The sequence below is a fragment of the Hemitrygon akajei genome, chromosome 12 (assembly GCF_048418815.1).
Source record: "Hemitrygon akajei chromosome 12, sHemAka1.3, whole genome shotgun sequence".
In the NCBI taxonomy this organism is placed as follows: domain Eukaryota; kingdom Metazoa; phylum Chordata; class Chondrichthyes; order Myliobatiformes; family Dasyatidae; genus Hemitrygon; species Hemitrygon akajei.
Window position 1 is genome coordinate 40,890,944 of NC_133135.1, and position 25,092 is coordinate 40,916,035.

Sequence of the window (25,092 nt, forward strand, 5' to 3'; positions counted from 1 at the left end):
TGTAGCATGATTATTACCATTCACTTATCACCCTGGGCCTGGATATTGTCCATATCTTGCTGCATTTGGATGTGTATTGATCCATGATCCGAGGACTTGTGAATAGTGTTGAGCATTGTGCAATCATCAGTGAACGTCCATACATACTTCTGATCTTATGATGCATAACATTCCCTCTGGTTGTCAAGTGTCAGCATGAATTTGGTGCTCAGGTTTCTGAAATTCAACTAGACACAGAAGCAAAAGATGAAGTGGATTAAGTCAGAGGGAACAAAATAGTGGATTAAATCAGGAAGGTTTGCATTGGATAATACTGATGAGGTGCGGCAATGAACTTGGTTGACTGCAGCAGGAAACATTATATTGCTTGAAGAGAATTTAGGCTTGAAATGTCAAGAATTAGCTTTCTGTGCCAAGTTTTGTTTTGTTTCCAACACAAATGCAGCAGTTTTAAAATAGTGGTACAGCTGGAATTATTGGTGGAGCACTGCAACTTGGAGAGCAATATCTGCCTTACCTGAGGTTGCTTAAACTGTTTCTTCATTCTTATTTTGATATGGCTAATTCAGGGCAAATATCTCACTGTACATGCGCGAATTCAACCAACCGCGAATCGCGAAAACCCGGAAGTCCTCTTCCAGCACTTGTTGTTCGAGCATGTGCAGACTTTTTTTTCTTGTCATTATTCCCTAAACAATGCAGTGTAACAACAATTTACATAGCATTTACATTGTATTAGATATTATAAGCTAGAGATGATTTAAAGTATAAAGAAGGATGTGCGTGCGTTATCATGGATCGGGATCGAAAAAAATCAGAAGTTCTCTTACTAAGTAAGTCAGAACAGGTACGTCCGGTATTATTTAGCGTCAATTAGTCAAACGTTTGTCTTAGTATATAGTATATGTTTTACCTTTCTATGCATATAAAACACTTAAAAACGTATGTTTCAGCGCCGGGCTCAGGAACGGAAGTTCTCGGGACTCGGGACAGACCGCTCCTGAGTGCGCTCTCCACTGTGTCGGGTTGATGTGGAGGATCAAAAACCCAAAACCTAATAATTAAACCACTGCATTGTGTAGTAATAATTGTAGCTTTCATTGGGGCAGAGCCCTTCTCACTTTATGCTTTAAAATTGTTCCGACCGTTGACCAACTGTAGCCTAACACTTTTCCAATGACCGATGGCATTTCACCTCTTTCCAATTGCTTTATTATTTCCACTTTATTTTCAATCGTGTTCGTGATTATTTTCGTGAACAGAAACACTGCGGATTCAGATCTCTGCCGCCGGGTCCTAAGGTCCACCGCATTGAGACAGGTTGAATAAGGGACTTGAGCATCCGCGAGGGGTCCCGGAACCAATCCCCCACAGATAAGGAGGGCCGACTGTATTTTCTTGCATCTCTCCCCCAGAATATAAGCTTTTGGCCTCCGTTTGCTGTGTTAATCAAATTGTTTGTAGATAAATTTGATATAGATTTTGGATCTCCAATGAATTCTGACTCCAGTTTGTTTCAAAATAAATCTGCAATTTGTGCATTCTGTTTGATCGTTCCAATTTGAGAATTCTCTCTTACGTTGATGTTATTATAGCTGAAACTCTAAACTGAAAGTTGCTAGCAACAACTGTAATAATGGTCATTCATGAATTGATATCTACAAGATTGTAGTTTAGTATTGCAGTTCAGATTCTTGTTTTGGAATTGAATTGCATTCTTTTTAGTTATCAATCCAGGTAATCCACTGACTTTGTTAGTAATTAGTTGGGAGACAGATTTGAAAACTTTGCTTTCTTTTTCCTTTATGTGTAGTCCTCTGATAATGGTGCACTTAAGAAATAGTTTGTGGGACATCTCTAAAATTTGCACATACATGTACCTTTTACTGAGTAATAAACTGTAATAGCTTAATCTCATTCAGAAAATATGTCTTTTTTTCCCTGATGTTTTAACATGTTGGATCTTAAAATGGTATTAACTTCAATGGAAGTTACTATATTAGCAACTCAGCATTGTAGATTTAAATTTATATTTGTAGTTAATGCAAAAAAACGTTGCAGCTGCTCAGGATATGAAAGGCACGGATGGTGGGCAACAGATCTTTATGAGCCCAGTGAAGGGGAAGAGTTTTAATTGGTCATTTTTGGCAGAGAGAGAAAGGCAACTGACAGATGAGTGTAAAGTTCTAGGGAATTTGTAATGTTGAAGGGTCATTGACCTCTTAAATATTTCTTGCAATTTGCTTTTATTTCAAGTTTGTAGCTTCTGTATTTTTTTAATTTAGCACTTTTTGCTTTTTACTCCTTACAACCAGAATGTTGAATGCATTGGTATCATCAAATATTAAAGATCAAGTTAGGTTCTGCCGTTGGGAAAAAGAAAATATAGCTACTGGCTTCTGAAACAAAAAAATGATGAAGGGTCTCGGCTCAAAGCGTCGACTGTTTACTTTTCTGGGGCCTGCTGAGTTCCTCCAGAATTTTGTGTGTGTTGCTTGGATTTTCAGCATTTGCAGATCTTCTCTCGTTTGTGTTTAAAGAATTTAGCCAGTTAGGCAGCATCAATGGAAAGAAAAATCAATCAATATTCCCAGACATCAACCTTTCTTAGAGCTGGGGCAGAATTGAGGTGTAATACAGAAACCTACACAGAGATTGATTAGGGTAGATTAGTTGCTATCTAGCGGCATCAGTATTCACTTTTCACATGCCAAGTGACGAGATTTATTTCAGAAAAATGAAGTAAGCTTTAAAATTAATTAATAGCTTTGTGTAGTTGCACTTCCTTAAGCATTACCAAATTCAGTGTATGCTGGAAATCTGAAATGTGCAAATTTTGGAAGGAGAAACAGTTAACAGTTCATGTGGATAACCTTTAGGCTGACAGATAGGAGCTGAAATGCCGTATGTCATAAAACCTTTTTGTTTGAAGTATTGCACTATATATTTTAATTTATAAGTTCTGTCCACTTACTATTTTATCATGGTAAATTGTGTTTCCCATTGACAAGTCAGAAGAAATGTTGCAACTCTCTGGGTAAAGCAGCATTTGAAAATGAAAATGTTTCTTTATCTGAAAGGAAATAAAAATCTAAAAGTTGCACTTGCTTTTCATGAACAAATTTCACATTAGAAGTGTTGTTACTTAGGTTAGATCTTGCTAGGGATCATTTCCGGGTGACGGGGAGGGGTGAAGTAGAGAGTTGGGAAGTTGATTCGTGAGAGAGATACAGGGCTGGAGAAGGGGGAATCTGATATGAGAGGACAAAAGGCTATGGAAGGAAGAAAAAGGGGAGGAGCACCAGTGGGAGGTGAAGGGCAGGCAAGGAGATGAGGTGAGAGTGGGAAAAGGGGATGAGGAATAGAGAAGGAGAGGGATCATTACTGGAAGTTCGAGAAATCAATGTTCATGCTATTAGGTTGGAGGCTACCCAGATGGAATATAAGGTGTTGCTCCTCCAACCGGACTGTGGCCTCATTCCAGCAGTAGACAAAGCCACACAACTGGCATTTTGGAATAGGAATGGGAAATGGAATTAAAATTGGAGGCCACTGGGATCTCCTCCCTCATTACCATTCAGGATCCCAAACAGTCCTTCCAGTTGAGGTGATACATCTCCTGTGAGTCTGTTGGGCTTATCTATAGTATCTGATGCTCCTGATGTAGCCCCCTGTATACTGATGAGGCCCGACGTAGGTTGGGAGACTGCTTCGCCAAGCACCTACCAGAAAAAGCAGGATCTTCTAGTGGCCACCCATTTTCATTCCACTTGCCATTCCTCTTCTGACATGGCAGTCCAAGACCCTCTCTACTGTCATGATGAGGCCACACTCAGGTTGGAGAAGCAACACCTTATATTCTGTCTGGTGACCCTCCAGCCTGATGGCATGAACATTGCTTTCTCAAACTTCCATAAATGCCCCAACCCTTCACCATCCCCAATTTTCATTTCCCCCTCTCACCTTATCTCCTTATCACCTCCCTCTGGTGCTCTTCCTGCATTTTTTTCCCATGGCTTTATATCTTCTATCAGATATCCCCCTCTCCAGCTTGGTATCTCTTTCACCAAATCAACTTCCTAACTCTTCACTTAACCCCCCCCCCCCCCCCGCCAGTTTCACCTATCACCTTGTGTTTCTTCCTCTCATCCCTTCACCTTTTCACTCTGATTCCTCTTTTTTTTTGCTCTCCAGTCCCGATGAAGGGTCTTGGCCCAAAATGTTGTTTGTACTCTTTTCCATAGTTGCTGCCTGGCCTGCTGAGTTCCTACGGGGGGGGGGGGGGGGTGGGGTGTGTGTGTGTGTGTGTGTGTGTGTGTGTGTGTGTGTCTTGAATTTCCAGCATCTGCACATTTTCTGTTGATTGAGATAATTAAGGCTGATGATTCATAGAGGGTTGTCCAAGCATACAAGAGATTGCAATGTCCCTCCTGCCTCATGTTTTCTCACATCTTGAAGGCAGTATATTTTGCAATTATTCTATGGCCATTCTGAATGTAGTTCTTAAGTCTGGTGCTCTTTCCAGTGATAAGTGTAGTAATGATGTGGCAGTTGAAAATTCTTTATTCAGCCCTGATCGAAACCCAGAGGTCTGATTTCAATATGTGATTCTGTGTGTAAAATACTACTGTGTTGCTTTCAACATTTTTTTGCTTATCCTCATATTTTGTGAGGGACCTCAAGTGGCATTGGCACTTTTTGTAATGCCTCTCCAAATCTGTCATTCCATTTATATTACAGTGCTAGATTTAAAGACATGCTCTGAGCAAATGAGGCAGCATGGAAACCTCAGGAGGTAGGTATCTATATCTTTGTTTTGTTTATTTTCTCTGTAGTGGGAGTAGATTACTGGCTGTAGTATAATATACTTTCTTTTGAACTGCTTTATGTTTGTGTTTCACAAAGCCGAGGAGAAGCAGAACAATTTTGGGTGTTTGCAAATACGAAACTATGTCACTATAATGGCTAAGTTAGTTTGCTCTTTTGAGACAATTGGAAAAGGTCTTTATATGCTTTCACGGTATCTCTTAATTTTATGGACATTGCTTCATGAACATCATAGACTGAAGGCTTTCTTCATTATGTTGTGACTGATTAGCCATTGATTATCATAAATGCTGCAGGATACTTTGATTTTTTTCCCATGCTTTTCAGTATTCGGTGGTGCTCTATTTTTAAAGAGTTTGCTTAAAAGAAAATAGTATTGTTTCCTGAATGATATTAATGTACAAAACTTGGTATTAAAAACATGCTTGGCTTTTCATACGTCAGAAAGGCTCATTCCTCATAGGTTAATCAGGTAATTGATTTTCTTCAGTAAATGTATTCCTTTTGGAAAGCCATGCTAATCTGGTGTTCCAAATGTGGCCAGTTTAACCTATTGAATAATAATGCTCCATGTTTTCTTATAAGCGTACCAAATGCTAAATTAGGTACGGGGAATTGATGAAAAGAAATGAAAATTACCTTTGAGTTGACTTTTGAAGTAGGCTGAAGTGAGAGATCAAGACGTTCAAACAAGCTGGATGAACGCAGCAGGTTGGGCAGCATCCATTGAAAGGAGCAGTCAACGTTTCGGGCCAAGACCCTTCACCAGGACTAAAGAAGGAGGGGGCAGGGGCCCTATAAAGAAGGTGGGGGGAGGGTGGAATGTGCCAGATGAAAAACCAATCAGAGGAAAGATCAAGGGGTGGGGGAGGGGAAGCAGGGAGGGGATAGGCAGGAGAGGTGAAGAAGGAATCTAAGGGGAAAGCACTATGGGTAGTAGAAGAAGGCAGAATCATGAGAGAGGTGATAGGCAGCTAGAAGAGGAGGCAGAGTGAAAGCGGGATGGGGGAAGGAATTACCGGAAGTTGGAGAATTCGATGTTCATATCAAGGGGCAGGAGACTACCCAGACGTTATATGAGGTGTTGCTCCTCCAACCTGAGTTTGGCCTCATCATGGCAGTAGAGGAGACCATGTATGGACATATCTGAATGGGAATGTGAAGCAGAGTTGAAGTGAGTGGCAACCGGGAGATCCTGTCTGTTGTGGTGGACGGAGTGGAGGTGCTCGACGAAGCAGTCCCCCAATCTGCGTCGGGTGTCGCCGATGTAGAGGAGGCTGCACCAGGAGTACCGGATGCAATAGATGACCCCAACAGACTCACAAGTGAAGTGTTGCCTCACCTGGAAGGACTGTTTGGGGCCCTGAATGGTGGTAAGAGAGGAGGTGTAGGGACAGGTGTAGGTCTTGAGCTTGCAGGGATAAGTGCCCAGTGGGAGATCTGTGGGGAGGGACGTGTGGATCAGGCAGTCGCGGAGGGAACGATCCCTGCGAAAAGCAGAGAGGGGTAGAGAGGGAATGATGTCCTTAGTGGTGGGGTCCTGTTGAAGATGGCGGAAGTTGCGGAGGATAATATGCTGGATCCGAAGGCTGGTGGGGTGATAGGTGAGGACAAGGGGAACATGGTCCCTGTTGTGGTGACAGGAGGATGTGGTGAGGGGCGAAGTACGGGAAATGGAGGAGATGTGGGTGAGGGCATCATTGATGACGGCAGAAGGGAAACCACGATTCTTAAAGAAAGAGGACATTTGGGATGTCCTGGAACGGAAAGCCTCATCCTTGGAGCAGATGCGGCGGAGACGGAGGAACTGGGAATAGGGAATAGCATTTTTACATTTGGCAGGGTGGGAAGAGGTATAATCAAGGTAGTTATTGGAGTCAGTGGGTTTATAGAAGATGTCAGTGGACAGTCTATCTTCAGAGATGGAGACCGAGAGATCGAGAAAGGGGAGAGAAGTGTGTGAGATGGACCAAGTGAATTTGAGGGCTGGGTGAAAGTTAGAGGCAAAGTCGATGAAATTGACGAGCTCAGCATGGGTACAGGAAGCAGCACCGATGTTGTCGTCAATGTATTGAAGGAGAAGTTGGGGAGCAGTACTGGTGTAGATTTGGAGCATAGACTGTTCCACATAACCAGCGAAGGGGCAGGCATAGCTGGGGCCCTTGCGAGTGCCCATAGCTACACCCCTCGGTCTGAAGAAAGTGGGAAAAGCCAAAAGAGAAGTTATTAAGTGTGAGTACCAGTTCCGCCAACCTGAGGAGTGTTGTGGTGTTGGGGATCTGGTGAGGTCTATTGCCCAGAAAGTAGCAGAGGGCTTTGAGGCCTTCTTGATGGGGAATTGAAGTGTATAAGGAAGTGAGAGATGTTTGCTATCAGTGCACATTCGATGAGTACATGTAACTTACTGTAATAAAAATTAAATATTCAGATAAGATTTTGGAGGTTTCAAAATTATGATGTATTTGTTTTTGTATGTCAGTTGATTTGCTGTCATGGGTTAAGTTTGAAATCATTCATACAAAAGATTGGGTGCTGACTAAGATTGAGCCTTTAGCTACTTCCACAAGAGAGAGTACAGTAAACTGTGAATTTTGGAAATCTGAAATAAAAACAGAAAATACTGAAAATAGTTGGCAGGTTTGATAGCATTTGTGAAGAGAAAGCTGGAAATAAGCAGAGATATAAACACTTTTTACATGCAGGTAATGCAAGGGAATGAAGTAAGAACTGAAGGGATTTTGTGATTATGTAGAAGACAATATTTTATCTCAAGACATGGAATAAAACTAAGATTTGTCTATCTAAGCTGTTATTCCTGCTTCAAATGTATAGTGTATGTATGCAAGACCTTCCATCCTCTTATGGACCATTCACTTTGTTCTCTTCCCTTCCCACTTTCTATCTAAGTCATAACTTATTTTATCTTCAGCTCATTTCTGAACTTGTTAATCTTAAATGTTAACTTTGTTGTTTCCAATCAGGTGCTACTTGACCAGCTGAGTATTTGTACCTGGTTCTCTTTTTATTATAGATCACTCAAGTGCATTGTTAAATACTGCTGTTTTGCATTATTTTATCCAAATGCCTGTCCAATATCAATACACGTAGTCCCCGAGTTACGAATGTCAGACTTACAGACAACTCGTACTTACGAACTGAGGAAGGAGAACGCCGCCCGCCATTTTAAGTCATTGCCATTGACAGTGTGTTGAGTGTGCAGCTTTGTATTTGGCTTAAATTTAGCAAGATTCACCCTGAACCCCCCCGGGTTGGCTGGTGGCGCAGTGAGATCAGCGCCGGGCTCGAGAACGGAGGTTCCGGAGTTCGATCCAGTGACTCCCGTAGCATCCGTGCCGGGTTGATGTCAAGCTTGCAACTCGACATTGTAAAAAAAAAACACTGCCACCTCCAGTTTAAATTCCCACGCGGAATATTGTGGAGGATCAAATACCCAAACCCAGCACAGTCCACACTTGTCCCATTTAACCTGTCTCAGTGTGGTGGTCCTTAGGACCCAGCGAACCTCGGGAGCCGGTGGAGGTCAGGATCCGCCGCCTGCAGTGTTTCTGTTCTGTTGATGGGAAGCGATCGCGATTGAAAATAAAGTGGAAATAATAAAGTGATGGGAAAGAGGTGCAATGCTATCAGTCATTAGAAAAGCGTTAGGCTACAGTCGGTCAATGATTGGAACAATTTTAACGGATAAAGTGAGAATAATGGAGCATGTGAAAAGCCCTGCCCCGACGAAAGCTACAATTATTACTAAGCAACACAGTAGCTTAATTATTGGAATACATACGTTTCTTAAGTGTTTTATATGCATAGAAAGGTAAATATATACTATATGCTAAGACAAACGTTTGACTAACTGATGCTAAATAATACCGGATATACTTGTTCCAACTTACGTACAAATCCGACTTAAAGACGGACTCAGGAACGGAACTCGTTTGTAACCCAGGGACTGCCTGTATATAAAAGCAATTTTGATATTGAGAAATTGAAATGAAAATAAAATGTGTAAGTACTCAACAGATCAAATGACATTATTGGAGAGGAAAACTGAGTTAGGATGACATTGAAACGAGTTAAGGATTTAAGGAATTTCTAAGGTACAAAATGTGGAGGGGTTGAAAGAATTAAATGGAAGATTCTCAATAAGAGAACAGACAGGGCAGGTTAAAATCTGCCAGCCTTTCCCTTCACTCCTATAGGAACTTATTGCCCTGAACTGTTCCCATCTCACTTTTAAAAGCCTCTCACTGTACTTGCTTTACCTTTACCTGCCTTCTTTTAATCAACCTTCACAGCTTCTTGTCTAATGCCATCAAAATTTGCCTTGCCCAAATTTAGGACTTAAACTTGTAGGCCAGTCCTGTCTTTTTCTCTTACTGTCTTGAAAGTAATAGAATGATGTTCACTGGTCTGAACATTAGGCTTACACCTGATATACGACTTCTTAACAAGACCACAATAACTGTTGATAACCAATGATCAAAAAACTAAGTTCCTACCAGATGTGCCACACAGTTGTTTGCCTTCACCCTTACTCTTATAGTTACAAGTGCATGGGATACTAATTCAGAGATTACAATCCTAGGGATTTTTTTTAACCTTCTGACAAACTCCCTATATTCACTTTGCAGGATCTCATCGGTTTTCCACCTGTCATTAGTTCTCATTTGTACAATTAACTTTTGTTGCTTCCCCTCCCCCCCACCTCCATAAAATGCTCTGCAACTGCTTGGAGACATTTGGAGACCTCCTTGGCTATGAAAAATGTACCATCCTCGAATCTTGTTCACACAGCAGACTCCACTAGATTCCACCTTCCTGAGCTGTGCATCAGAGACAATCATTGTGCTGCATCTGAGGCAAGTGGTTCTCTGCCTGGTTTTCTTGTTGGTACTTGGCCTACTCTGGATCTTATCATCTCAAATTGCTGATTAGCCATCAACGGGCTCAGCTTCAGCACTGCTCCCTCCTCCTCAAACCTTACTCCTTCTGAATACACTGCCCTTCACTCTCTTTGCATCACACCTGTGGACAACCGGGGTGCTGTTGTTGTGTGGTGGACTGATCTCTACTTTGCTGAGGCCATGTGGCAGCTCTCGGGTACTGCTTCTTACCTATCCCCATGAAGAAGACCCCACTCTGGACCATTAGAAAATTCTCTCTGACACCATCATTGGCCTCATCAACTCTGGAGAACTCCCATCCACTGCCACCAAACTCCTAGTTCCTTTACCCTGCACTGCTCACTTCTCCCTCCTTCACTTGCGAATCTGCTGGGGTTGTCTGTTGTGTTTGGTGCTCTCAAAGGTCGGGCCATGTTTGCATTGGTGAGGCCCATCGTAAATTGGAGTCCACTTCGACCACCTCCACTCCATCTGTCAAAAGCAGAATTTCCCGGTAGCCAACCATTTTGATTACTATTTCATTTCCAGTTCCGAGATGTCGATCCATGGCCTTCTGTACCACAATGAGGCCACTTTCAGGGTGGAGGAGCAGCACCTCATTTTCTGTGTGGGTAGCCTCTAACCTGATAACACAAACATTGATCTCTCCTTCTGGTAATTTTTTCCCTTTCCCCCTTCCCTCCTATTCTATTCCCCACCCTTGCCTCTTACCACTGCTCACCTGCCTATCACTTGCCCCTGCCCTTATCTTTTTGGCTTTGCATCTTCTCCCTTCCTTTCAAGTCCTGTAGAGGAGTCTTGGCCCTGAATGTCAATTGTTTATTCATTTACATCGATGCTGCCTGATCTTCTGAGTTCTTCTAGCACTTTGTTTGTGTTGCTTAGGGTAGTGCTGCTGTTCTTCTCTGAAAGGCCTCCTAACAGAGTCAAAAATGATATACCTGTTACTGAGGAGAATATCTAGTTGGATAACGTATTTTGTTTGTTCATGAAGAATAAGGCCTCAATTTGAAATTCTGTATCATGCAAGGGAGCCGGCTGGATTCGAACTCTGGACCTCTTGCTCTGAAGTCCAGCGCTGATGCCACTATGCCACCAGCTGGTAGAAGGTAGAAGGAGTCAATTTTAGAAAACCTAGCACATTTATTTTTCCTACATTTACACACTTAGTCCAGCAGTCGTGGAGCATACGGATCCCTTCTTTGTGGAAGTCGGTGTCTTGGACCTCCCGAAGTGGTCCACAGCAGGAGTGATTGACAAGTTTGTGTCCTAAGGTAGAAGGAGATGAGTTATTAACTTCAAACTTTCTGCATTTTTACTCAGGGTTGAACTGCACGTGCATGTAATGAGAGCTGTATAACTCACCCCCCCTTCCACCTTAGGCTACAAACTTAACAATCACCCCTGCTGTGGACCACCTGGAGGTCCAAGACACTCTCACTGCATGCACATGGAGTTCAACTCTTTGAGTGATAATCCAGAAAGTTTGATGTTAATAACGCATCTCCTTCTATTGTAGGCCATGAACTTATCAATTACCCCTGCTGTGGACCACTTCTACAAAGAAGGGATCTGTGTGCTCCATGACCACTGGACTTAGTGTGTTCATGTAGGAGGGGACTATGTTGAAAAATAAATGTGCTAGGTTTTCCAAAATTGACTCCTTCTACCTTAGGCCACAAACTTATCAATCACCCCTTGTAGCTTCAAATTGTGGATGATTTATTGAAGTTTTGATATTCTAATTCCTATATTATTTACATATCCACACTGTAACTGACTTTAAATACAAAATCTTTAAAAATAAAGCACACTAAGGCCAAATGCTTGGCAACAGATTTATTTTAGTAAATGATGTATAAGCATCTACAATTTTTAAGCAAATGTTTACTTATGTAGTTTTTGGTTTGAATATCAACCCATGGATAATTATTTCCTAAACTTCTGCATTTTGGACAGAATATTTGTAATATTAACGCATCTTATTGGGCATGTTACCTTTTGAATATTCGTTCCGTGGATCTCTGACGATTAATGGGATTCTGAAATCTCTTGTGCCCCAAAGTGTGTCCGGACACCAGTTTGGATTGGTTTGTTTAAATTCAACGTACTGCCATTCAGGTGGCTGTTGCTTTCTAATTTTAGCTCGAGTTGTTATGCTGTTAGTCTGTAGATTGATAGATCCTCTGCATGAGTTGACGGGATTAGTTCATTTGCTTTTTAAATTCTAAATGTTATAGCATGAGTATGCTTGGGATGAAGAGGAATTGATTGTAACAAGTCTGGCAACTTCTGAATGTGAACATATTATTCTCTCAACCATGTAATGGGTGACTCTGATGGTTCATAAGATATCCTGATTTTCTGTGAGGGTTGAACAAACTTGTACTGACTGCTTCCATTGCACAAAACACAGCTGCCAGTATTTTCCTGAGTGATGTCAGTTTTATGTTCGTATTACCAGGACAGCTTATGTTCTCTGTCTGTGAAGGTGTTAGATAATCCAGCAATGAAGAAGAGACGGGAAGGACTTGGGGCCCCACGCTTGCGGATCCAGTAAGATCTCTGTAAATTTAACTTCCTTGCTTTTAGTTGGATGTCTTATCAAATGGATTTAAAGATATTGTGTATTTTATCAATATAATTGATACACTGATCAAATAATTTTATTAAAGAGGTACATGCTGATTTAATCTGTTAAATTCTCCACCACTGTGGGTGTTATTGACGCTTAGTAATTCTGTGGCTTCTTTAGTTGATGACTGAGACGCTCATGAATCAATTAAAACCATTTTATTTGTTTGAAATTTTTCTGAAACTGTAGTTAACTCATGTTTTGGACAAGAGGAAATACCTCGTGTAATTATATTGAAGAAAAACGGCAAGAAATTATTGATCAAGAATTCAATTTATATTATAAAGTTAAAACCATAAATACCTCAATGGATATATTTATGTGAAAATTATCATTCAGCAAATTCTAAAAATATGCTTAAATATAATGAAATATTGTTGACTCACAGGATTCCAACTTAGTTTGCCCTATCTGCATATCAGAATACATTGAAAGCCATCTGACAAATGTGCTGCAGCTAGTAAAAGTGAATGAATGTCATCAGGAACAATTGTAGCTTAGCTTGTTTAAACAGGTTTTATCATTTTTTTTACAAAGCTGAACTCAACGACAGGAAGATCAATACCAACATAATTTTCTCCTAAATTCACTCTGCACTGCAAACCTGAATAGTTTGCTCCAAATTTATAACGGCATGAAATGAACAGTAAGTTCATAAGTTTGTTGGGTACTGAATTGCACAAATAGGCAACTTCATGGGAAAAAGATAATCATATGTTATATGCTCACATAATGTATATGTGATATAATTCATGGAAAAGAACAGTAGTATAATGCAAAATGATTAACAAAGGAAAGGTTTCTTCATTCACTTGTTTAATGGTTCTCACTGACGCAGTGCTGATTTCACAAGACTTAATTTTTTAAAAGTTGACCAATTTAAGTAGAAGTTCAAGTTTGGTTAAGGTTTTATCTGTCAGTGTTTAAATGAATTTTACTTTTTTGCTCTTGCAGTTTGTTTTTCCCAATAACTGTGCAAACACTGATTACCAGTGGGGTGATCTGAATAACAGGCATTGGTCTAGGGTCGACCTTCTAACAGAATTTTTGTTGGGGTGATACCTCAAACAGTAGGAAAAGGATTAACCCACTAAATTGTGAATAGATAAAGTTCAGGAACCTTAATTGTATAGTTTCTCCCACCGTTCTCTGAACCTATATTTCTGAAAAAGTTTTAAACCCTGGTGTTAACCCATGTGTACAAGTGTTGGATGAGAAGTCTCAAAATGCAACGTGTTTTGATAAGATTTCAGCTTATGGCTTCAACCTTGTCCTCCTCTTTCTCCATATTTCTGTCTTTTTCCTTCTAGGTGTATCTGCATCCCAGTATTTTCAGTGACATGTTGTTTATAGTTATGTCAAATCAAAATTATATTAGCACTGTATTGGCAAACTGTTCACTAAATTGGATTATAATTGATTTTGTGTTTATGGTTACAGAGTAGTCACATCCGTTGAAGAAGGTTGTTCATTTAGATTTACTGAACTGTAAAGTGGGAATCTTTCATTGAAGAACACTAGAGCATGAAAATGTGAGAAATAAGAGCAGGATTAAGCCACTTAGCCCCTCAAATATTTCCTGCCATTCAAAATCATCATGGCTGACCTGTTCCAGGCCTCGTCCCCTCTTCTGTGTGAACTAGGTATAGCATAAAATCATACAACATAGAAACAGGCTCATTTAATCCAGTCCCATTTGCCTAGGTTTGGCCGATATTCCTTGAAAGCTTTCCGAAACTTTTACCTGTCTAAGTCCCTTTTAATGTTGTTACTATACCTTTTTCAACCACTTCCTCTTACAGCTCATTCCATATACTGACTATTCTGGGTGAAAATGTTGCCCCCTCAGATTCATAATAAATCTCTCCCCTCTCACCTTCAACCTAAGCCTTCTGCTTCTTGATTCCACAAAGTTGGGAAAAGACTATGCATCGACTCTATCTATGCCCGTCTTTATTTTACACACTTTTGTAAGAACACCCCTCATTCACCTATGCTCTGGTGAAAATAATCCCAACCTGCTCAACCTTTCTCCATAACTCAGTCCCTCAAGTCCTGGTAATCTCCTCCGTGCTCTTTATAGGTAAATGTTGCATCATCAATGGCTTGTACAACTGCAACATAACATCTTCTATACTTAGTGACCTGATCGATGAAGGCCAGTTTGCCAAAGCCTTATTCACAAGCCTCTACTCGTGACACCATGGGTGGAAAAATAGCAATGGTCTTACTAGTAAGCCCTGGGGAACACCACTTGTCCTGGGCTTCCAGTCCAAAATACAACCTTCCACCATCACACACTGCTTCTTACTATGAAGCCAATTGTGAACATAGAATAGCACAGCACGGCCCACAATGTTGTGCTGACCCTTAAACCCTGCCTCCCATATACCCCCCCCCGCCACCTTAAATTCCTCCATATACCTGTCTAGTAGTCTCTTAAATTTTTCTAGTGTATCTGCCTTCACACTGACTCAGGTAGTGCATTCCACGCACCAACCAATCTCTGAGTAAAAAACTTTCCTCTAATATCCCCCTTGAACTTCCCACCCCTTACCTTAAAGCCGTGTCCTCTTGTATTGAGCAGTGGTGCCCTGGTGAAGAGGCACTGGCTGCCCACTCTATCTATTCCTCATATGTGCCCAATTAGTTAGTTTTCTTTGGATGACTTGCAGTTTAACTTACCATAGCAGCCTATCATGCTGAACTTTTATCAAAGGCCTTAACTGAAGTCAATATGGACAATGCCTACTGCCCTGCTCTCATCAACCCATTGATTGAATAGCTTTCAATTCCCTGATATTTCAGACACCTCCAGGGATTTAGTATCCTTTGTGTGAAGTTTCTATGCATCTCAATTTTAAATGGCTGTCTTTAATATTGTCACATCTTTTTGTTTGAGATTGTCCTTTTAGTAGAAACATTTTAACATCCTCCTTGTTAAGACCTTGTATGTTTCTGTAAGTTCATTCCTCATTCTCTTAAACTCCAAAGAATTTTGATGTAATTCCTTTAGCTGCTTACAGTAGGAAAGGCCTCTTGACCCAATACTGAATAGGTTGGGTTTGTTGTCCTTGGAGCAGAAAAGACTGTGGAAGAGCATATCGAGCTATACAAAATTGAGGGGCATGGATAGATTAGTTCATAGGAAACTTTTCCCCATGGTATTGGTATCTGATAGCAGAAGGAACTGGATTAAAATGAGGGCATAAAGTTTAGAAGGGACATAAGGAAGAATATTTTTATCCAGAGGTTAAAATCTGGAGCGCGTTGCTTGATGGGGATGAGAGAGGAAAAGTTTACAACAATAGGTAGATAAATACTTGAATCACTATAGCATAGAAAACTGAGGAGCAAGTAAATGGGATTAATGTAGATGATTAGAGTACTTGATGGATGACATGAACACAGGGTTGAAAGGCAAGTTTTTGACTTGCCTTCCATTTCCCAGCTCTAGGTTAGTAACCTTGTCAAGCTGCACTTTTTCAAATGCTTACTCGGAAATGTTTTAAAAATAACTAAGGTTTCTGTTTCCACTACCTGTTCAGGCTAAGTGTTCCAGGCTCCCATAATCCATTTGATGGAAAAGTATTTAATTCACTTTCCCTCCAAGAATGCTCTGTTTCTCTCCACATCTTCACTTCTCATCTTAGTTTATTTGTCCTTCCTTTCATATTTGCTTCTATTTGGTTGTTTAGTGCCCACCTAACATGTCTTGTACTATAGAACCTTCTTATTTAGTGTTAGGTGCACTGTCAATTTTGTTATTTTCAGCAGGCATGGAATCATGGTCCCCTATAAATCAGCCATATTTACAATAATCAAGAGTTCTGCACAACCGTAATGTACTCAATTTGATAAACAAGAGAAAATCTGCAGATGGAGGAAATCCAAGCAACAGATACAAAATGCTGGAGGAACTCAGCAGGCAAGGCAACATCTATGGAAAAACGTACAGTCGATGTTTTGGGCTGAGACCCTTTGGCAGGACTGTATTTTTTTTTCCATAGATGCTGCTTGGCCTGCTGACTTCTTCCAGCATTTTGTGTGTGGTACACAATTTGATGTATACTACAGTTGCCAATAACCATTACAGTTTGTATTACTTCACTTTGCCAATTTTTGATCCAAGTTATTGCTTTCACTTGGAACCCATGAACTCTCACTTTAATGATTAATCTCCCATTGTAGGGTTTCATCATAATCCCTGCTAAGATCCACAAAGCTTGCATAAAATGCACTTCCTGGTAAGATGGCAGTGTGCTCAATCGCAGTGGCCTCCCTGGGTTCAAACAAAAGTCCTTGTCCTTTATGTCTTTATTATGATTGCAGGACACTTCTGGATATTAAGAACTTAAAATGCATGTCTACCCACTAGTGAGTTTCTTGATAGCAGTGGAGCTGGGCTTCTTGCATACTGTGTTGCCATCTCCTACAGCCTGCTACAAGGAGTTAGTTGTCAGTCAAACAAACAGTGCAAATGACAGTCTTGGTTGTTTTTCTTGTAACCACAAGCCCCTGTTGGAGATTGGTAATGTAGAATATTCAAAGTCCGGTTCACTGGTGCATTTGAGTTACCGATGTTGGGGGAGCTGCGTGGCCTCGGTTGTTGCGTGTACCAGGCTTTGCTGCCGCCTAGGGGAAGAGACACTGGAGGCAGTATGGGAGAGAGCAGAAGTGCGGCTGAGTTGGGACTGGCTCCTCTAATTGGTGCTGCTCTCCAATGTTTGATCGGTGGAAGACAAGCTGGATTGCATTTGTCTGCAACTGCACCAGCATGTGATGAGGACAGCTGCGTATTTGTTCTTGCAGAACCATAGATTTAGGACAACATCCCATGCACCATCAATCTAGAGGCCAAGACACTCAGGATCTTGGGTTATACTAGTTTTTATGTGTGACAGTTTTTCTGATACAGTATGTGCCTTGTGCTGTGGTTGACTTAGTACTATGTTCTGCATCTTGGCCCCAAAGGAACGCTGTTTCATTTGGCTGTATTCATGTGTATGCTTGAATGACAATTGAACTTGAATTTAAACTTGAACTTGAATACTCCTTGTCACTTCTTCAAAAAAATTCACTTATTCACCCAACATATCTTTGCTGAACAAAATCCATGTGGACTTGCCTTGGTTAACTTGAGCATCTCTGAATGCAGATTTTCTGTACCGTGAGAACTTTTTCCAATAATTTGCCAATCACAAGTGTTTGACTATCGACTGTATAGTTTTGGCTTACCTCTTTACCAGTTTATAAACAATCATATCCTGTCAGCTGTTTTCCAGGCTAATACCATTACGCCTGTAGCCAAAGAGGATTGGAGGCTTGGCAGCTTATCCGCTTCTAAAGATGTTAGCTTCATTATTTCAGCCTCCTCTTGTCATGGTCAACACATTGCATTCAAATTTTGTAATGTCAGTGTGTTTCTCATGTTCCTTTATATGTGAAATTTTTGCATCGTCTTTATTAGCAATACCTTTTGCCTTCATTCTCATGTGCTCATTTTGCTCCTTGCCAGACATCTCTTTCCAGGTTTTTGAAGTTCCTTTTTTATTTTAATGGATCTAAAATTTTATACCAATAGCAGGACCATTTGGGATAAGTTACCTTTTAAAAAAAATTGAATTAAGAATACTTTAGCCAAGATTATATTTCAGTAGTCCACTAACAACTCATTGATTATGACCAAATACATTTAATTATAAAAAATTGTGCAGTTCACACATTAACTTATGATCTGCTACTCATTCAGATGTATTGGGACCATATTCATTGTGTAACAATGTTTGTGGGTGCTTTGCAATTCCAGTTTTAAACATGATGATCATCATTCAAAAATAGCAGATTTTGAGGCCATTAGTTATGTCAGTCATTTTCTGTTTGTCAAGTGGTAAAAATTGTGAAGAAAAGTTACATCATTTCAAACTCCCACCGAGGATGAAATATTCTTCTGAATTCAGTGCAGTGAGGAAAACAGAAGAAAATAAAATGAGATCCCATGCATGAGATATTTGTGATGATGAATGAGCTAACTATTGTCTAATGTGGTGTTGAAATCAGTTATCTATCTATGTGTATGTTGTTCATTCAACTAAAAATTTAATGATCATCATTATAAATAACAAAATGGTCAGACAGTCAAATCTAGATGGTTTATTTGCAATTCTGATATAAGGAAATTCCTGGCAATGCCTTTTGCTGATGCTAACTTTAAATACCGATGATTAAAGCTATCCATTGCAAACTTTGGCTCTGTTAAACCCATGACTATCAAGCTCACTATTAATAGAAGCAGACTATATTTTATGCTGTAAACCACTGCCCGCTGAACATCTACGGCTCCTCAGTAGAGATCGTAAAGAGCACCAAATTTCTTGGGAGAATCTCACCTGGTCCCTCAACACCAGCTCCATAGCAAAGAAAGCCCAGCAGCATCTCTACTTTTTGAGAAGGCTGAAGAAAGTCCATCTCCCACCCCCCATCCTCATCACATTCTACAGGGGTTGTATTGAGAGCATCCTGAGCAGCTGCATCACTGCCTGGTTTGGAAATTGCACCATCTTGGATTGCAAGCCCCTGCAGCGGATAGTGAGGTCAGCTGAGAAGGTCATTGGGGTCTCTCTTCCTGCCATCACGGACATTTACACTACACGCCGCATCCACAAAGGAAACAGCATTATGAAGGACCCCATGCACCCCTCAAATAAACTCTTCTCCCTCCTGCCGTTTGGGAAAAGGCTCCGAAGCATTCGGGCTCTCACGACCAGACTATGTAACAGTTTCTTCCCCCAAGCTATCAGACTTCTCAATACTCGAAGTCTGGACTGACACCCTATTGCCCTACTGTCCTGTTTATTATTTATTGTAATGCCTGCACTGTTTTTGTGCACTTTATGCAGTCCAGTGTAGGTCTGTAGTCTAGTGTAGCTTTCTCTGTGTTGTGTTTTTTTATTACGTAGTTCGGTCTAGTTTTTTTTACTGTGTCATGTAACACCATGGTCCTGAAAAACGTTGTCTCATTTTTACTATGCACTGTACTCGCAGTATTGGTTGAAATGACAATAAAAGTTGACTTGACTTGACTAAATGCGTTTCATTCTGAACTTTAATTTCAGTTTGAATGTTCTATGTTCTGTTGAATGGAAATGAATGCTGTGTTATCTGCCACTTGCTGCTTCTTTTCTACTTCTCTATTTAAATTGATTATCCAGTTTAAAATGCAGTGAAGGTTTCCACATGCTGTAAATATTATTCTTAGCCCAGTAAACCTACTTGTACTCCAAATCCAAGATCACTTGTTTGCCCAGTCAACCCAATATTATCAACCATGCCAGTACTCATTCTCGTCTCCTCCAACATGTGCCAATATCTTGTTTATTTATCAGCTATGTTTCTTTCTCACACCTTTTTCCATGCAACAATTTCTAAATTAGCACCAGTTAATAACCAACCTGAAGATTAATATAAACATTGCAAATTAATGTTAAATTTCATGAAGTCTGGGCTGATCCCGTCTATATCTTAACCTGATTTTGAGAAAATATTAGTGAATTTGAACAGAATTTGTGGCTGTTAGTAAGATTTCCTGGTCGGTTGTCCGTTATCACAGTTATTGCAATAAGCAAATAAAAATAAGAACACAAGAAAGTAGGAGCAAGAGTTGGCCAGTTTTGAGAGAACAAGTTTCCTAGCACCTCAGTTTTAAGGATCAGTCTTTTATTGTGTAACTACATCTAGTTTCTAACTCTCCCACTCAAGAAAACTTCTTGACATTTACATCATCAAGCTGTTATCCTGCCTAGGATTTTATATGTTTGAACAATTCTTTGAAGCTCCAAGGAATACAGAATCAAACTATCTACCTTCTTTTGGCAGGACAACAATTTCTTACAGAATTAGTCTAGCGAAAATCCTTTGGACTGTCAACAATGCTACTACGTTCTTTTTTTTCGCGTATTGAGACCTAAACTGTAGAATATTCCACGTGTGGTTTCACCAATACCCTCTGCAACTATACAAAACCTACTTATTCTTAAATCCTGCTCTCTTTGCAGTAAAGAGCAAAAATGCCATTTACCTGCTAAACTATGTGTTGGACCTGCTTGTTAATTTTTTTTGTTATGATCTCTTTGAACTTAACTCAATTAGGTAATTACCTGCCTTTTCACATCTCTACCAAAATACCTCATAGCCCATGTTAAAATCCATTTTCCAGGTTTTCATCTTGTTCTGCAGTCTGTCTACAGGACTGTGCAGAAGTCATAGCTAGGGTGCCTAAGACTTCTGCGCAGTACTGTATTTGTCAACATGGAGCAGACATCAAATTTGTAAATCTGGCAAGAACAAAAGATGTTGAGATGGTCAAGGGTGGAGTGCTGCGGGAGGTGTGTGAAACGACTGGCAGAGAAGTGCTAGATGTGGGTGCAGATACACTTAGCCCTGAGACATCAGGCAAAGTCATTTGATTCCAAATAATTGGTTTATTGATCATTACAAAATGTCTCTCTGGTGCTTCCTGCCCCTTCCCACTCCTAGTCCACGATAGAGACCCATATTAGGATTAGGTTTATCATCACTCACGTTCATCATGAATTTATTTTTGTGGCAGTGGTACAGTGCAATACACATAAGATTACTACAATACTGTGTAAAAGTCTTAGGCACGCTAGCTATGTATATGTGCCTCAGACTTTTGCACAGTACTGTATATTCCATTGGAAAATAACAATGTCCAGATCACTACACATTCTTCCCGAAGAAGGGTCCCGGCCCTAAACGTTGATTTTTCACTCTTTTTCCTAGTTGCAGCCTGACCTGCTGAGGTCCTTCAGAATTTTGTGTGTTGCTTTGAATCTCCAGTATATGCAAATTTTCCAGTGTTTGTGACACACTTCTCCACTTATTTTCATATCACTGGTAAATGTAGGAACCTCGTATTTTGCTTGATGCTACTCTCTCTGGTGTTTGTGTGGTGCTGCCTCTGGTGTTCACTCAGTAAAAGCTGGACCAAGGCAACCTACCATTAATCTATAGTCGACACTACTCAGGAACTTGGGCTACATTATTTCTTTTTCTTTGTAACTTTTTCTGCTATCATAACCATATATGCTATTTGTGCTGTGTGCTACAGTGCTTGCAGTGTACTGCATGCTGTTGATAATGTGCTTCACACCTTGGCTTCAGAGGAATGCTGTTTCATTTGGCTGTATTCATGTATGGTTGAGCAACACACGCACACAACGCTGGAGGAACTCAGCAGGCCAAGCAGCATCTATGGAAAAAAGCACAGTCGACATTTTGGGCCGAAACCCAAAGTAGAAATAGATTTGAAAGGTTGGGGGAGGGGAGAGAGAGAAACACCCGGCGATAAGTGAAACCTGGAGTGGGAGGGATGAAGCAAGGAGCTAGGAAGTTGATTGGTGAAAGAGACAGAAGGCCATGGAAGAAAGAAAAAAAAGAGGAGGGGAGGAGGAGCACCAGAGGGAGGTGATGGGCAGGCAAGGATAGAGCCTAGATGCTCGGCGAAACAATCTCCCGATCTGCAGTGGGTCTCACCAATGTACAGGAGGCCACACAGGGAGCACCAAACACAATTTATGCCCCTAACAGACTCACAGGTGAAGTGTTAATTCACCTGGAAGGACTGTTCGGGGCCCTGAATGGTCGTGAGGGAGGAGGTGTAGCACATGTTCCGCTTGCAAGGATAAGTGCCAGGAGGAAGATCAGTGGGGAGGGACGAATGAACAAGGGAGTTGCATTGGGAATGATCCCTGCAGAAAGCAGAAAGTTGGGGAGGAGGGTAAGATGTGTTTGGTGGTGGGATCGTTGGAGGTGGTGGAAGTTTCAGAGAATTATGTGCCGGATGCAGAGGCTGGTGGGGTGGAAGTTGAGGACAAGAGGTACCCTATCCCTGATAGGGTGGTGGGAGGATGGGGTAAGAGCAGACGTGTGTGAAATGGAAGAGATGCATTTGAGGGCAGCGTTGGTGGTGGAGGAAGGGAAGCCCCCTTCTTTGAAAAAGGAGAACATCTCCGATGGAGTTTTTTCAAATAACAGGGTGGTTTGAGTTATAGTCCAGGTAGCTGTGAGAGTCTGTTGGTTTATAATAGACATCAGTGGATAAGCTGTCACCACATCTCTTCCATGTCACACACATCTGCTCTTACCCCATCCTCCCACCACCCTACCAGGGATAGGGTACCTCTTGTCCTCACTTAACAACCCACCAGCCTCCGCATCCAGCATATAATACTCTGAAACCTCTGCCATCTCCAACTGGATTCCACCACCAAACACATCTTCCTCACCCCCCCCCCCCCCACCAACTTTCTGCAGGGATCACTCCCTATGTGACTCCCTTGTCCATTCGTCCTTCCACACTGATCTCCCTTCTGGCACTTATCCTTGCAAGTGCAGCAAGTGCTACACCTGCATCTACACCTCCTCCCTCACTACTATTCAGGGCCCCAAGCAGTCCTTCCAGGTGAGGCGACACTTCACCTGTGAGTCTATTGGGATGATATAGTGTGTTTGCTGCTCCCGGTGTGGTACATCAGTGAGACCTGACATAGATTGAGAGATTGCTTCGCCGTGGATCTACACTCCGTCAGCTTATGTTTCTCCAAATGCTCAAATCCTGCCTCTAAGAATCCCTCCCAGTAGTTCGCCTACCACTGATATCAGGTGCAACTCACAGGTCTACAAGTCCCAGAATTATCCCTATTGCCTTTTTTGACGAAAGGAATAACATTTGCCACTCTCCAGTCTTCCAGAATAGTGTCTAACTTATTTGAAATTAGTCTATTTGTTATCTTGGGCAGTTTTTCAGTGTCCTGTACAGTGACGACTGTGGTAAATCAGCACATTTGTCATTTCTTTGCCTCCTGTTATAAATTCACCATTCCTTATTCTCATACTTAGCTTTCTATTTATATGATCCATAGAATATCTTATTGTTTGTTTTGGTATTATATGCAAATTTTCTCTCAAGGTCAATATTTTCCCTCATTAACTTTCTTTTCTTTCGCTGCTGGATCCTAAAAATCAATAATAAAAATAACTTGTTGCTTTTAGCAGTGAAGTAGAACATTTTTGCCTATTTGTTGTGTTTTGCTTCACAAGCAGCAATGGAGTTTCTCTGGAAAACATTACTCTATCCTTAAAACCTGCTGTTTGCACATTAAAACCTGCATGATTGTAAATACTTACATCTTTTAAGACAGCCATTGATTCAGTGATTGTAAGTCCATTTAGAGCCATTGCAGTGTACTCTACGAGAAAGGCTATTTGGCCCATCAGTTTTTGAAATTTTATTACTTTGCAGTGACCCTGCTATTTCAAATGTTTATAGATTCTGCTTTACCAAACCCCACAGGGGCAATACATCTGTGCCAATTTCACCTTCAAAAATCTCCTGATAAACATTTTTACATTGACCCTCTTATTGATTATCAGCGTGGAGAAATTACACTTTACCATCATTTCACAGTTTTGATAATTTGTTGTTTGTCTTTTTCTGATTCAGTGGTGATGGTGTCAATATTTAAAGTCACTGATGTTGCTTTTCTGTGATCAGCAAAAATACTTGTCCATGAGTGCTGATTAGATCAAGAATTATTGGAACAGCAGATTCATCAAATCATGAATTTTAAGATTTTTCTGTCTTCTACTTTCTGAAGCATTAATAGTTTATTATTGTCACATGTACCAAAGGTTCAGTGAAAAATGTCTTGAATACCCTCCATATAGATCAGTTAATTACATCAGTGCATTGTGGTAGTACAAGGTAAAAATAATAACAAGAGTGCAGAATAAAGTGTTAAAATTATAGAGGAAGGTAGATAAGGTGCCAGGCCATAATAAATTAGATTGTGAGGTCACAAGTCCATCCTATTGTATGAGGGGACTGTTTAATAATCTTATAACAGCAGGATAGAAGCTGCCTTTGGGCTGGTGGTATGCTGTATGCTTTCAGACTTTTGTATCTTCTGCCCAGTGGGATTGGGGAGAAGACAGAGTATGCAGGATGGGTGGGATCAACTGTATGATTATATTGGTTGCTTTAACAAGGCAGCAAAAAGTGCACATAGGATACATAGAAGCAAGGCTGGTTCCCTTGATGTGCTAAGCCATGCCCTCAACTCCTTGCAGTTTTTTGCAGTCAGATGCAGAGCAGATACCATACAAAGCTATGATGCATCTACGTAGGCAACATGAGTGAATCTGCAGATGCTGGAAATAAATAAAAACACAAAATGCTGGCAGAACTCAGCAGGCCAGACAGCATCTATGGGAGGAGGTAGTGGCGACGTTTCGGGCTGAAACCCCTCATCAGGAGTGATCCTTCATCCACTCCTGATGAAGGGTTTCGTCCCGAAACGTCACCACTACCTCCTCCCATAGATGCTGTCTGGCCTGCTGAGTTCTGCCAGCATTTTGTGTTTTTATGCATCTACATAGGATGCTCTCTATAGTTCATTGATAAAAATTGTTGAAGGTCAAAGATGACATGCTGAATATTTTTAGCCTCCAGGGAAGGTAAAGGTGTTGGTGAGCTTTCTTGGCTGTGTCCTCCATGTGGTTAGACCAGAATGAGCTATTGATGATATTCTCATTCTAAGGAACTATCTCGACCTCAGGACCATGTATCTCCCTAAAGTCAATAGCCAGCTTTTTTCTTATGCTGTAAAGGTTGTTCTCATGACGCCACTT

The 25,092-nt window shown here is 40.9% G+C and overlaps 1 protein-coding gene across 4 annotated transcripts in view; it reads left to right on the plus strand.

Annotated features, from left to right (window-relative positions):
* Window positions 1–25,092, plus strand: part of mast2 (microtubule associated serine/threonine kinase 2) — a 405,044-nt gene that overhangs the window by 187,969 nt on the left and 191,983 nt on the right. Inside the window, exon 1 of one of the 4 annotated variants that reach the window (XM_073062971.1) lies at window positions 12,241–12,302. The exons of the other annotated variants lie outside the window; for them this stretch is intronic. Coding sequence (XP_072919072.1) covers window positions 12,256–12,302 — 47 coding nt within the window. The 5' untranslated portion in view covers window positions 12,241–12,255. Of the gene's footprint in view, window positions 1–12,240; window positions 12,303–25,092 lie in introns of those variants that run through there. 4 annotated transcript variants of the gene reach the window in all.